General features: G+C 44.9%; 1 protein-coding gene across 2 annotated transcripts in view; it reads right to left on the bottom strand.

Moving 5' to 3' along the window:
- The window catches only part of raraa (retinoic acid receptor, alpha a), a 65,951-nt gene that overhangs the window by 11,820 nt on the left and 39,483 nt on the right, over positions 1-14,648 (bottom strand). For both annotated transcript variants that reach the window (XM_063003229.1, XM_063003230.1), the window contains exons 2-3: positions 2,327-2,475; positions 1,121-1,262 (exon numbers count right to left, since the gene is read on the bottom strand). In XM_063003229.1, coding sequence (XP_062859299.1) covers positions 1,121-1,262; positions 2,327-2,475 — 291 coding nt within the window. The remainder of the gene's footprint in view (positions 1-1,120; positions 1,263-2,326; positions 2,476-14,648) is intronic.

Raw genomic sequence — 14,648 nt, 5'->3', positions numbered from 1 at the left:
ATGCAGGAAAGAGGTAAAGAAAGAGACAGGGGAGGAGGCAGAAGAGGAAGCTGGGGCAGAGGCGGTAGTAAATGCAGGAATAGAGGCAGAGACAGGGATGAAGGCAGGAGTAAAGGCAGGGGGATGTAGGCATGAGTAGAGGCAGGGACAGAGGTAGTGATGAAGGCAGGAGTAGAGGTGGGGCAAAGGCACTGATGAAGGCAGGGATTTAAGCATTTATGAGAGGAGTAGAGGAAGCGACAAAGGCAGGACTAGAGGCAGAGCCAGAGGTGTTGATTAAGGCAGGAGTAGAGGCAGGGACAGAGGTAGTGATGAAGGCAGGAGTAGAGGTGGGGCAAAGGCACTGATGAAGGCAGGGATTGAAGCATTTATGAGAGGAGTAGAGGAAGCAACAAAGGCAGGACTAGAGGCAGAGCCAGAGGTGTTGATTAAGGCTTGAGTAGAGGCAATGACAGAGGTAGTGACAAAGGCAGGAGTAGAGGTGGGGCAAAGGCACTGATGAAGGCAGGGATTGAGGCATTTATGAGAGGAGGAGTAGAGGAAGCGACAAAGGCAGGACTAGAGGCAGAGCCAGAGGTGTTGATTAAGGCAGGAGTAGAGGAAGGGACAGGTAGGAATAAAGACAGGAATAGAGGCAACGGCAAAGGCAGGGATGGAGGCAAGAGTAGAGGAAACGGCAGATATAAAGGCAGAAGTAGAGGAAGGGACAGACAGAAATGAAGGCAGGGGCAAAGATAGGGATGAAGGCATGAGTAGAGGCAACGGCAGATATGAAGGCAGGAGTAAAGGCAGGAGCAGAGATAGGGATGAGGCAGGAGTAAAAGCAAGAGCAGAGATAGGAATTGAGACAGGAGTAGAGACGGGGCAGAGGCATTGATGAAGGCAAAGATGGAGGCAGAAGTAGAGGCAGGGGCAGAGGCATTGATTAAGGCAGGGATGGAGGCAGGAGTAAAGGCGTAAGTTACACTTATTCACAAAGCAAGCTTAATAAACAATTGGTTTGGTGGGCTTGCTGAGGAAGAACCTTGATGAGATGAATTGGTAAACTAACTGTGAGTCAGGTGTGCTAACTGTGTGCTAATGCCGTCGTTAGTTGGTGTGCAGTGGCAGGGTTACTTACACTCCTTGGACATGCCCACTTCCAGACACTTCTGCAGCCGGCAGTACTGGCAGCGGTTGCGCGTCACCTTGTTGATGATGCAGCTCTTCTCCCGGTGACACGTGTACACCATGTTCTTCTGGATGCTCCTGCGGAAAAAACCCTGCAGGAACACAAACACACAGTCAGTCCTGGAGGTCTGAGAGGGATAAATATACCTACTGAAATGTTCCTTTCTCGACAACCTTGGCAAAGAGACCACTCTTCCACCTACTCAATGTACAAACAGTTTGTGGAAATCAATCATTTGCTGTGTGAAATCTGTACGGAGATCGTGGCTCAGTCGGATAAGAGCGGTCAAACTAGCCATATGTATACGGACACAGAGAAGTCAACAGCTGTAGTCAATCACAGTCAGTTACACTTTCACGAGGGCGACGGACAAGTGCAACACGCCTACCAACAGGTCATAAGTCCTGCAGGGTTGAGCACCACCTACACCCACCTTCTCAAGGTTGTCACAATTTGGATAATCCCAAACCTTACAATTCTTAGACATATGCAATTCCCCTGTGCACGCTGGCAACCTCTGGTTCTTTACATCGACCCAAGTCGGATTGATACACGTACAGAGGAACAAGCTTGTGCCAACGCCTCAACCAGACAGAAGGAGTCGCTGTTGTAGCTATACCCCGTCTAGCCCTGCCAACCTTGTACACGATCAAATGTAATGTCCAGTAAGCGTCTGGCTAACTAGCACTTCATGGACGCTTTATTTTTCCTCTTACAGGGAGCTTTAACACGTATGGAGGAACACACTACTCTCTCTGTATTCCTCTATCACTTCTGCTAGCACCTCGACCAGACAGTAGGAGTCGCTGTTGCAGTGGCATGACTTTTATACTCCGTTTAGCCCTGCCAACCTTATACACAATCAACTTTAATGTCGAGTATGCGTCTGGCTAACTAGCACTTCATGGTGCTTAATGTTTCCTGGACAGCGGTGGATTCTTACAGGGAGCTTTAACACTTATGGAGGAACACACTACTCTTTCTGTATTCCTCCATCACTCCTGTTAGCACCTCGACCAGACAGTAGGAGTGATCAGCCATCAAGTCCTTCACCAGTGAGGCTAGTGGCACCACAGAGATTCTAAGTGTATGATGATGTACAGTGTGTGTGTGTGTGTGTGTGTGTGTGTGTGTGTGTGTGTGTGTGTGTTTCACCTTGCAGCCTTCGCAGGCGCTGACGCCGTAGTGGTAGCCTGAGGATTTATCCTGGCAGACGAAGCACGGCTTGTAGACCCGTGGCGGAGGAGGAGGAGAAGGCGGACTGGGGACGATTTCCTCTGAACTCGTGCTCTGCGTCTCCACAGCTGGAACAGAAAAGAGGAAAAAATCAGTTTTATTCTTAAAGATCAAAATAATCACCCAAAACCAGGATCTCGGGTGGATTTCAGGTACCTGAGGAACGTTCCTCATGTAACAAAGATTAGAGACTAAATCACAGGCGGAGATTTTTCCACCCAGCAGATCTGACAGAGCCTGAACTGCTGAAGTTACTTTTGGATAAAGTTCGTTTTCTAATCATTCAGTCACAGAAAATGAAGTGCGGTGTTTTCCAGGGATCATTACATCATTTCACACTGCAGCGCTGCTCAGGATAAACGTCCAAAACATCTCAGAGAAGTGATTCTGAAACGCAGAGCAGCTCAGAGAACGTCAAACATAACAGAACGTTAGCATGAGCGCGAGGGTGTTTAAGCACGTGGTACTGAGTAACTGGACAGTGGCTTGTACTGGCCATGTCGTCGCTGCCCTGTGTGTGTGTGTAGCTGAACTCGTGTGTGGACGCGTGGTCATAATTTTAGATATCATGAGGACCCTCTCACTCCCATACACACAGTATCAGATTCACACCAACACGCTTACATGGTCAGAATCAACTACAGAGCGACTCTCATATCTCATCGAATTTTATCTGAACACGAGTGACCCTCAGGTATGAACACGAGTGACCCTCAGGTATGAGCACGTGTGAGCCTCAGGTATGAACACGAGTGACCCTCAGGTATGAACACGAGTGACCCTCAGGTATGAACACGAGTGACCCTCAGGTATGAACACGAACAAGAGTGACCTTCAGGTATGAACACGAGTGACCCTCAGGTATGAGCACGAACAAGAGTGACCCTCAGGTATGAACACGAGTGACCCTCAGGTATGAACACGAGTGACCCTCAGGTGTGAACACGAGTGACCCTCAGGTATGAGCACGAACAAGAGTGACCCTCAGGTATGAACACGAGTGACCCTCAGGTATGAACACGAGTGACCCTCAGGTGTGAACACGAGTGACCCTCAGGTATGAACACGAGTGACCCTCAGGTGTGAACACGAGTGACCCTCAGGTATGAACACGAACAAGAGTGACCCTCAGGTATGAACACGAGTGACCCTCAGGTGTGAACACGAGTGACCCTCAGGTATGAGCACGAACAAGAGTGACCCTCAGGTATGAACACGAGTGACCCTCAGGTATGAACACGAGTGACCCTCAGGTGTGAACACGAGTGACCCTCAGGTATGAGCACGAACAAGAGTGACCCTCAGGTATGAACACGAGTGACCCTCAGGTATGAACACGAGTGACCCTCAGGTGTGAACACGAGTGACCCTCAGGTATGAACACGAACAAGAGTGACCCTCAGGTATGAACACGAGTGACCCTCAGGTATGAACACGAGTGACCCTCAGGTATGAACACGAGTGACCCTCAGGTATGAACACGAACAAGAGTGACCTTCAGGTATGAACACGAGTGACCCTCAGGTATGAGCACGAACAAGAGTGACCCTCAGGTATGAACACGAGTGACCCTCAGGTATGAACACGAGTGACCCTCAGGTATGAACACGAACAAGAGTGACCCTCAGGTATGAACACGAGTGACCCTCAGGTATGAACACGAGTGACCCTCAGGTTACATTTTCGGCATTTATTAGACGCTTTTATCCAAAGTGACTTATAGTACTGTGACAGTATACAGTCTAAGCAATTGAGGGTTAAGGGCCTTGCTCAAGGGCCCAACAGTGGCAACCTGGCGGTGGTGGGGCTTAAACCAGTGACCTTTTGAATACTAGTCCAGTACCTTAATCGCTAGGCTACAGTATAAACATGCGTGAGCCTAAGGCGAAAGAAACCTGACCACAGCTGTAAAGAAATGTGTCCTCAGTTATAAACATGCGTGACCCTCAGGTGTGTGGAAAGAAGCGTGACCCTCAGGTAGACAAAAACATGACCCTCCGGTGTAAACATGTGTGACCCTTCAGCGAAAGAAACCTGACCACAGGTGTAAAGAAACATGACCTCAGATGAAAAGAAGCGTGACCTCAGGTGTAGACACTCATGACCCTCAGGTGTAGACACTCGTGACCCTCAGGTGTTAACACACGTGACCCTCAGGTGTAGACACTCGTGACCCTCAGGTGTTAACACACGTGACCCTCAAGTGTTAACATGCATGACCCTCAGGTGAAAATAAACCTGACCATGGGTGTAAAGAAATGTGACCTCAGTTGTAAACATGCGTGACTCAGGTGTGTGGAAAGGAGCGTGACCCTCAGGTAAAAAGGAGCGTGACCCTCAGATAAAAAGGAGCGTGACCCTCAGGTGTAGAGAAAAGTGACCCTCAGGTGTTAACATGCATGACCCTCAGGTGTAAAGAAACCTGACCACGGGTGTAAAGAAACGTGACCTCAGTTGTAAACATGCAGGACCCTCAGGTGTGTGAAAAGAAGCGTGACTCTCAGGTAAAAAGAAGCGTGACCCTCAGGTAAAAAGAAGCGTGACCCTCAGGTAAAAAGGAGCGTGACCCTCAGGTAAAAAGGAGCGTGACCCTCAGGTAAAAAGGAGAATGACCCTCAGGTAAAAAGAAGCGTGACCCTCAGGTAAAAAGGAGCGTGACCCTCAGGTAAAAAGGAGCGTGACTCTCAGGTAAAAAGAAGCGTGACCCTCAGGTAAAAAGGAGCGTGACCCTCAGGTAAAAAGGAGCGTGACTCTCAGGTAAAAAGAAGCGTGACCCTCAGGTAAAAAGGAGCGTGACCCTCAGGTAAAAAGGAGCGTGACTCTCAGGTAAAAAGGAGCATGACCCTCAGGTAAAAAGGAGCATGACCCTCAGGTAAAAAGGAGCGCGACTCTCAGGTACAAAGGAGCATGACCCTCAGGTAAAAAGGAGCGTGACTCTCAGGTAAAAAGGAGCATGACCCTCAGGTAAAAAGGAGCATGACCCTCAGGTAAAAAGGAGCATGACCCTCAGGTAAAAAGGAGCATGACCCTCAGGTAAAAAGGAGCGCGACTCTCAGGTACAAAGGAGCATGATCCCCAGGTAAAAAGGAGCGTGACTCTCAGGTACAAAGGAGCATGATCCCCAGGTAAAAAGGAGCATGACCCTCAGGTAAAAAGGAGCATGATCCCTAGGTAAAAAGGAGCGTGACTCTCAGGTAAAAAGGAGCGTGACTCTCAGGTAAAAAGGAGCATGATCCCTAGGTAAAAAGGAGCATGACCCTCAGGTAAAAAGGAGCGCGACTCTCAGGTACAAAGGAGCATGATCCCCAGGTAAAAAGGAGCGTGACTCTCAGGTACAAAGGAGCATGATCCCCAGGTAAAAAGGAGCATGACCCTCAGGTAAAAAGGAGCATGATCCCTAGGTAAAAAGGAGCATGATCCCTAGGTAAAAAGGAGCGTGACTCTCAGGTAAAAAGGAGCATGATCCCTAGGTAAAAAGGAGCGTGACTCTCAGGTAAAAAGGAGCATGATCCCCAGGTAAAAAGGAGCGTGACTCTCAGGTAAAAAGGAGCATGATCCCCAGGTAAAAAGGAGCGTGACTCTCAGGTAAAAAGGAGCATGATCCCTAGGTAAAAAGGAGCGTGACTCTCAGGTAAAAAGGAGCATGATCCCTAGGTAAAAAGGAGCATGACTCTCAGGTAAAAAGGAGCGTGATCCCCAGGTAAAAAGAAGCCTGACCCCCCGGTGTAAACACGCGTAGCCCTCCGGTGTAGAGAAAAGTGACCCTCGGGTGTAAACACACATGACCCTCTGTTGTAAAGAAACGTGACCTTAAGTGTAAAGAAATGTGACCTCATTTGTAAACATGTGTGACCCTCAGTGTGTGAAAAGAAGCTTGACCCTTCGATGCAGAAAGAGGCGTGACGTCAGGTGTAAAGAAATGTGACTTCAAATGTAAACACACATGACCCCAGGTGTAAACATGCGTGGCCCTCAAATGTAAAGAACCTGACCTCAGGTGTAAAAAAATGTGATCCTCAGGTGTAAACACGCATGACATGCCATTTTGCACTTAATTTACATCAGTAAAGTTAGTTCACAACATTCACATTCAAACATCAATTTCATTAGAAAGTCCAATAACACACTGGATCTGATTTTCATAAATCTGATTCCTCTCACACTGATCCTTCATCGTATTTTACAGTAAGAGACGCAGAGTGGTGAATATTAAACGTTTCATATTTACGAGCTTTAATCAGAGCGATTACGAGTGGATCGTACCTCAGGACTATCAGAGATCAGACTGAAATCACAACTACACCTGCGACTGTCAGGAAATTCCTAAAAAATAACAGCATCACACAATCTGATCAAAAGTATGTGGACACCTGGAGCTCGTTTAGCAGTAAAATAAAGCTGTTCCCACCATCCATTTCTCATTTGTGTCTTCCTACCAGATTTTGGAGTGTGTCTGTGGAAATTCCCGCCCATTCAGTGAAAAGAGCATTCGTGAGCTCAGGCTTTGATTCTGGACAATCAACATTCACAGGGGTTAGAGTTAGATCACCTTACTTGTCATGATGGACCAGAAAAGGACCCTCCCGAAACTGTTGCTGCAAAATCTGAATGGGTTTGGCTGTAAACATACTTGTGGCCGTTTGGTGTCGAAGTAAACCTGGACCTTCTGGTCTGTATCCCTATCTGCTCGTCTCTGAAGGTTCGGCTCTGGGTCCAGACACATTCAGTTCTCATTACAGGAGGGGCTGGTGGGTGTGTATGTGTGTGTGTGTGTGTGTGTGACTTAATCAGATTTAGGTCGGATAAATCTGACTGCAGTCTGTTAGCAGGCCTGTAGGACGGAACTGTTCATATCAAATCTCTCTCCCACACACACACACACACACACCAGTCTACGCCTGAGGGTAGATTAGATTATATGCAGTCATCCAGACATGTGTGTGTGTGCACGTGTGTGTGTGTGTGTGTTGTTTGAATCAAACGTTCAAACCAGTGTGAACTGCGCTATAGGACCAAAAGTATGTGGACAAATGCTTGTTGGACAGTATAAAGCCAGTATAAACAGTATAAAAGGTAAGAATGTGGAGTATGTCTGTGGGAATTTGCTCCCATTTGGTTAAGAGCTTTCGTGGAGTCGGGCGCTGATGTTAGATGAGGCCTGGCTCACAATCGACATTCTAGTTCATTCCAGAGGTGGTCAGTGGGATCTGTACACGAGTCTTTATCCTGATCAGGGTCACAGTGGATCCAGAACATTTGTATGAGTAAATATGACTCACCAAACTACATTTCCCATCAGCCATTGCTTCCTACAGTTATCCAACGTGACCGTGTGTGTGTGCGTGTGCTCATACACTGCATGCGAGGAAAACCCGCTCATTTCCTGCACCCTTCTGTGGGTTTTATATGGCACCCCCCACCACACACACACACACACACACACACACAGCTTTCCGGTGAGGTGGGTCATCTTGGCACAGTTAAGTAAGAGTGCAGGTCAAAGTTACACACACACGCACGCACACACGCGCACACACACATTGTATAATCTTATGATAGCAAGATCGACCTTGCAGATTTGGCCAATCACGGGTGAGCCCTGCTGACCCCTGTTACCATAGCAACAGTAGGACAGGAAGCCCCGCCCTCCGTGTCGCTATTGGATATAAATAGTTTGGCTGAGTATTAGTCAGAGAAACGTTGGTCCCTGTGTGTGTGTGTGTGTGTGTGTGTGGCCACTCTGGATGTTCCACTATGGAACTAATATGAGGAATCACAAATGTGTGTGTGTGTGTGTAGTCACTCTAGATGTTCCACTATGGACCTAATACGAGGAATCACAAATGTGTGTGTGTGTGTGTGTGTGTGTGCATTTGATCACTCTACATGTTCCACTATGGACCTAATATGAGGAATCACAAATGTGTGTGTGTGTGTGTGTGTGTGGTCACTCTAGATGTTCCACTATGGACCTAATATGAGGAATCACAAATGCCATACCGGTGTGTGTGTGTGTACATCAACACAACACTAATGAGCTAGGGCAGAGGTCACCAAAACAAATCTGACAAGTGCTGGAGCTGATCCAGCCTGTTAACACACACACACACACACACACACACACACACATTAAGTGAAACTCCGGGGGAACCCGTTCACACCGGCATGGTACACTATATCAAAATAATTTACCACATAACACATAACAGCCTTCATTCCACACGATTTGGAGTACAAACTTTGAACACACACACACACACACACACACACACACACACACACACACACATCCTTTTCATGTCGGTGTCTCCACCTCACTTTCTCTTGTGCCCTTTATTCTCCTTTTCCAGCCAGCAAAACACACACCCGCGCACACACACTTGTGTACACACACAAAGCTCTCCTGAAAGATGAGTTCGTGACAGCAGTACAGGGAAAACCCCAAATCCAAACAATGAGCTATATTCATAATACACACACACACACACACGCGCAAACACTGACACTCATACACACTACTACACACGCACACACACTAATACACATTAATACCTGCACACTGACACTCATACACACTACTACTACACACATACACACATATACACATTAATACCTGCACACACTGACACTAATACACACACTACTACACACACACACTGACGCACACACTGAAACTCTTACACACACTACTACATGCACAAACACACGCACACACACACATTAATCCCTGCACACACTGACACTAATACACACACTACTACACACACACTGTAACTTTTACACACACTACTACATGCGCATACACACTGACACTAATACACACACTACTACACACACACTGATGCACACACTGAAACTTTTACACACACTACTACATGCACAAACACACGCACACACATACACCTTAATACCTGCACACTCAAACTCAAACTCAAAAGAAGCTTTATTGGCATGACAAATAAGGACATTCGTATTGCCAAAGCAAGTTACAGGGAAATATAAAAATAAAAATAAGAAAAAACAAAAATATACAGAACAGTTACATGTGCAAAAAATATTATAAAATAGAATAAAATATTAATAAAAACATAATATCAAAAATAATAACAATAAAAATTATAATATTTACATTAATGAGGTAGAAAAACGATCAGTTTGTGTGTGCGTGTGTGTATGTGTGTATGAGACATGGTCACCCACTGTCCCTCACCTGGTGGCAGGTGTGTGTATAGAGTGCTGCTAGTGTGCAGCTCTCTCTGTGTTCCCTCAGTAGGTGGGGCAGTTTGTCGGGGTCTGGGAGGGAGGTAAAGTTGGGGATGATGTTATTAAATTTAGGGAAGAATTGGGAGCGGACGTGGTGGTACTTGGTACACCGGGTGAGGAAGTGCAGCTCCGTCTCTACTGTACTGAGAGTGCAGTGCTGACACAACCTCTCCTCCCGGGGCAGCCAGGACCGGGTGTGTCGCCCCGTCTCCACGGCCAGGTCGTGTGCGCTCAGTCTGTACCTCGTCAGGGTGTTTCTTAATTTAGGGTCGGATACTGTGCTCAGATAATCTGCTGCACTGTAGTGTCTGTTTAGGGCCAAATAACAAATAACAAATAACACTGAATTTTACTCTGAGTTTTAGTTTCAGTTTCCCAATAATTCAGATATTTAGTTCTGAGTCTTTGTGTAATTTGGTTTATTCTAATTGGGTTTACAGATTTCTCCTGTTCCTGAGTCTTTATTGTGTTAGTGTGTGTTAGTGGTGTGTCGGCGTGTGTTATTACAGTGTCTGTGTGTGTTAGTGGTGTATCGGTGTGTGTTAGTGGTGTATCTGTGTGTGTTAGTGGTGTATGGGTGTAGTGACTCAGGACCAGTTGGATGAGGGGACTGGTATGTTTGCTCAGCTCTTGGTGTTCAGGGCTTTATAATGATAAGATTGGCACTAATACACACACTACTACACACACACACTGACGCACACACTGAAACTTTTACACACACTACTACATGCACAAACACACGCACACACATACACATTAATACCTGCACACACTGACACTAATACACACACTACTACACACACACTGATGCACACACTGTAACTTTTACACACACTACTACATGCACAAACACACGCACACACATACACATTAATACCTGCACACACTGACACTAATACACACACTACTACACACACACTGACGCACACACTGAAACTTTTACACACACTACTACATGCACAAACACACGCACACACATACACATTAATACCTGCACACACTGACACTAATACACACACTACTACACACACACACTGAAACTTTTACACACACTACTACATGCGCATACACACTGACACTAATACACATTAATACCTGCACACACTGACACAATTAGTTATACATGCACTCATACATTAATACATGTACACACATTAATATACTCACAACTACATGTACACATATTAATACACACACTAATACATGTACACATTAATATGTACACACACTAATACACACATTAATACATGTACACACACAAATACACATTAATACCTGCACACACAATTAGAGTTGTACATGCACTCATACACACACGCCAACACACACTACTACTACATGTACACATATTAACACACATACAGTACATTATTACACACACTACTACATAAACACACACTAATACACACACACTACTACATGTACACACATTAACACACACACTACTACATGTACACACATTAACACACACTACTACATGTACACACACTAATACACACAAACACATACTACTACGTCTACACACACACACTACATGTACACACACTACTACATGTACACACACTAATACACACAAACACATACTACTACGTCTACACACACACACTACATGTACACACACTAATACACACACTACTACATGTACACACACTAATACATGTACACACATTAACACACACTACTACATGTACACACACTAATACACACAAACACATACTACTACGTCTACACACACACACTACATGTACACACACTACTACATGTACACACACTAATACACACACACTAACACATACTACTACGTCTACACACATACACTACATGTACACACACTAATACACACACTACTACATGTACACACACTAATACACACACTACTACATGTACACACACTAATACATGTACACACGTTAATACACACACACTTCTATTTTTAGTATGCTTTGAACCTGCTTTACTTTTAATGATGAGTAAAGAATTATGTAGTGTGTGTGTGTGTGTGTTCATATTTTTTAAGTAGGGGTACAAAACACACCAGAAATCTGATAGTTGGTGATAGTTGCTACGCTGCTTCAAATCAAGTGTTTTTGGGAAAAAGAATTTTTTTAAAACAAACACATGAACCAGCGTTCAAACACACACACACACACACACTCACATACCTGCATAGGTAAAGCACTAGCTGTATGGAACCAATGAAAACATCGCTGTTTATCATTTCTTAACTCTGTGCTAACCAGCGCTAGCCTCTCCGACCCCGACCTGTTCAGACACGCCGAGTAAAACGGTCTCCAGTGTTCGGTTTAATGGATTAAATCATAAATCATGATCTATATTCATATAACGAGATGTTTGTATTATTATAATGATCTTACTTTATTACTACTGCATTACTACTAGAGAATATCAGCGAGTGTAGGTCTGCTGATGATTTAAGAAGAACTGACGTGTAGTTTAGGTGAGAACGTAATCAGAAGCTCCAGCTTTAGTGAATAATCGTTGCTCTTCACCTCCTCACCTCTGACCTGCAGAGTAAATAATATTCATGTATTCATAACATTAGGAAGTGTTTCGTTAAAGGGGCGGAGCTTCGTCTGCACATTTAACGTGCCACACAGGTCAACACTGGCCTCGGGCTGAGCGGCTACGGAAGTGCGAACTCTGATAACCTTTACTGCTTAAACACACACAAACACACAAACACACACACACACACACACACACACACACGTGTGTATAACCTTAAAAAGCTATTAAGATGTATATAGAACTGAATGAAAATCTACAGGAAGTCTCAGTAAACATTAAAACAATATTTACTGCGACAACAGTCCACATTATTTAAAGCTGAAATGAAAAACATCTGGTTCTCTTAAACCTCCATGTGCTCTATTATTCCACCTCCATGCTTTTATTTCTTCTCGTTTAGATGATCATAACTCTGTGTACGGGGTAACCGATCGTCCTTTTGTAATAATGCCAGTCCCGACTTCCCTTCACTGACTTCCAGTCAAATTTAGGATTTATTTTAAGGTATTATTGCTTGTTTTAAGGCCATAAATGGGATGGCACCATCGTACCTTGCAGTACTATTGCAAGTTTGGATTCCTCTGAAAATCCCATGGTCTGGTAACCTGATGGCTTTTGGAAACATCGAGGTCTAAGCTCGAGCCTGATATTATGGAACAATTTGCTCTCTTGGATTAGGACTGCACCATCATTTGTAGCACTTTCCCACCAGAAGAACTCTGGTTCTTGAACCGTTTCCATTCCGGTTTCTTCGAACCTTGGTGTGTTTTAGAGAACCCACCCATGTTTCCACCAGTTTTTGGGAGTCAAGCATGAGTTTATTTCTTCTCATTTAGATGATCGTAACTCTTTGTATGTGGGCAACTGATCGTCCCTTAGTTGGTTCAATTGGAGAAGGAAACATGAATCGATAATGCCAGTACCGGCTTCCCTTCACTGGTTGCCAGGAGAATATAGGATTATCTTAAGGTATTATTGCTGGTTTTAAGGCCTTACATTTAAATTTTCAGTATTTAGCAGACGCTTTTATCCAAAGCGACTTACACAATGAGCAATTGAGGGTTAAGGGCCTTGCTCAAGGACCCAACAGTGGCAACTTGGTGGTGGCGGGGCTTGAACCGGCAACCTTCTGTTTACTAGTCCAGTACCTTAACCACTGAGCTATCACTGGCCTTACATGGGATGGCACCATCATACCGTGCAGTACTATTGCAAGTTTGGATTCCTCTGAAAATCCCAAGGTCTGGTAACCTAATGCTTTTGGAAACATCGAGTCTTTGCAGTAGCTGCTCGGATATTACGGAAGAACTTGCCTTCCCAGATAAGGACTGCAAGTCAATGCTGAAGACACGTCTTTTTACTTTGGCATTTAACACTGGTTGTGGGGTGTAGAGACTGTAATTAATACTTTTAATAGCTTTAATATGTATAATGTTGTAGGAATCATGCTATTATAAGATTGGATTTATCTGTATCCTTGATTGTTTTATGTCATGTAGTATACTGAGCCTGTACAGCACTTTGTGTTTGCCTTGCTCAATGGACCAAAGTACTTGATGGAACATTGTTTTGTCTTGATAAACTCTTAACTAATAATATTGATAAGTAGCTTCTGACGCCTCTCTTGTTTTCTTCACATGTTTATCTTGAGCTTCCATCTCTGAGGTTTGTTCGCTTTCGTGCTGCAACTGTTTTCTTTAAATCCCACTACAGATTTTCTATTACATTTAAATCTGGACACTGAGAAGATCCACTCCAGGATATTCCAGGACTGATTTATTGGCCAAGCTTCGATTGACTTGGGAGTGCGCTTGGAATTAAAGCTCAGTTTAAGCAGAAGATTTCTCCTCAAAACATCTCAGTGTTTCTGCGAATCCATGATGCCAGTCAGACTAAGACAGGTTTAAGAGTGCCGGTTTCTGCAGCATGCTTGACCATGGGGGTCGAATCATTCTGGTCATAAGCCTTGGGTTTCTCGCACCAGACAAACCGCTGATCCATGTGGCTAAACAGTTCCAGTTTCTAATTCTTTATTCCACAGAACTGTGTTCCAGTTGCGTTCCAGCTCTGTTGGCCAATCCAAATTCATGGGTGGCATGTGTTGTGGAGTCCGACCACAAAGTCCTTGGTTGTGAAGTGATCTTTTTATGGCTGGTTATTGGGTCTGTCTGAAATCCTAGTGAGCTGCCTTGCTGCCTAATCAGCTGCCTCAGTAGAGATGATTCTAATAATACATTGAACTCATAAGGCAGGTTATATAGACGCTCTACTTAGACAGAGATTATGGCGATTATGTTAGCCTCAGGTCACTCAAACTGATGGGCTGAAGCACCACAACCCGCTAGAACGCCAGCTAACGTCTCCCTCCGTGTACCGAAAATGGTTAAACTGTCCCTGACGAGCCTGAATTTACAAATAAACGACACTTGTGCACCTTTATACAGAT

Source organism: Trichomycterus rosablanca, chromosome 10 (genome assembly GCF_030014385.1).
Source record: "Trichomycterus rosablanca isolate fTriRos1 chromosome 10, fTriRos1.hap1, whole genome shotgun sequence".
Lineage (NCBI taxonomy): Eukaryota > Metazoa > Chordata > Actinopteri > Siluriformes > Trichomycteridae > Trichomycterus > Trichomycterus rosablanca.
Note: the sequence above shows the minus strand (reverse complement) of the source record. Positions and strands in the feature narration are given on the sequence as shown.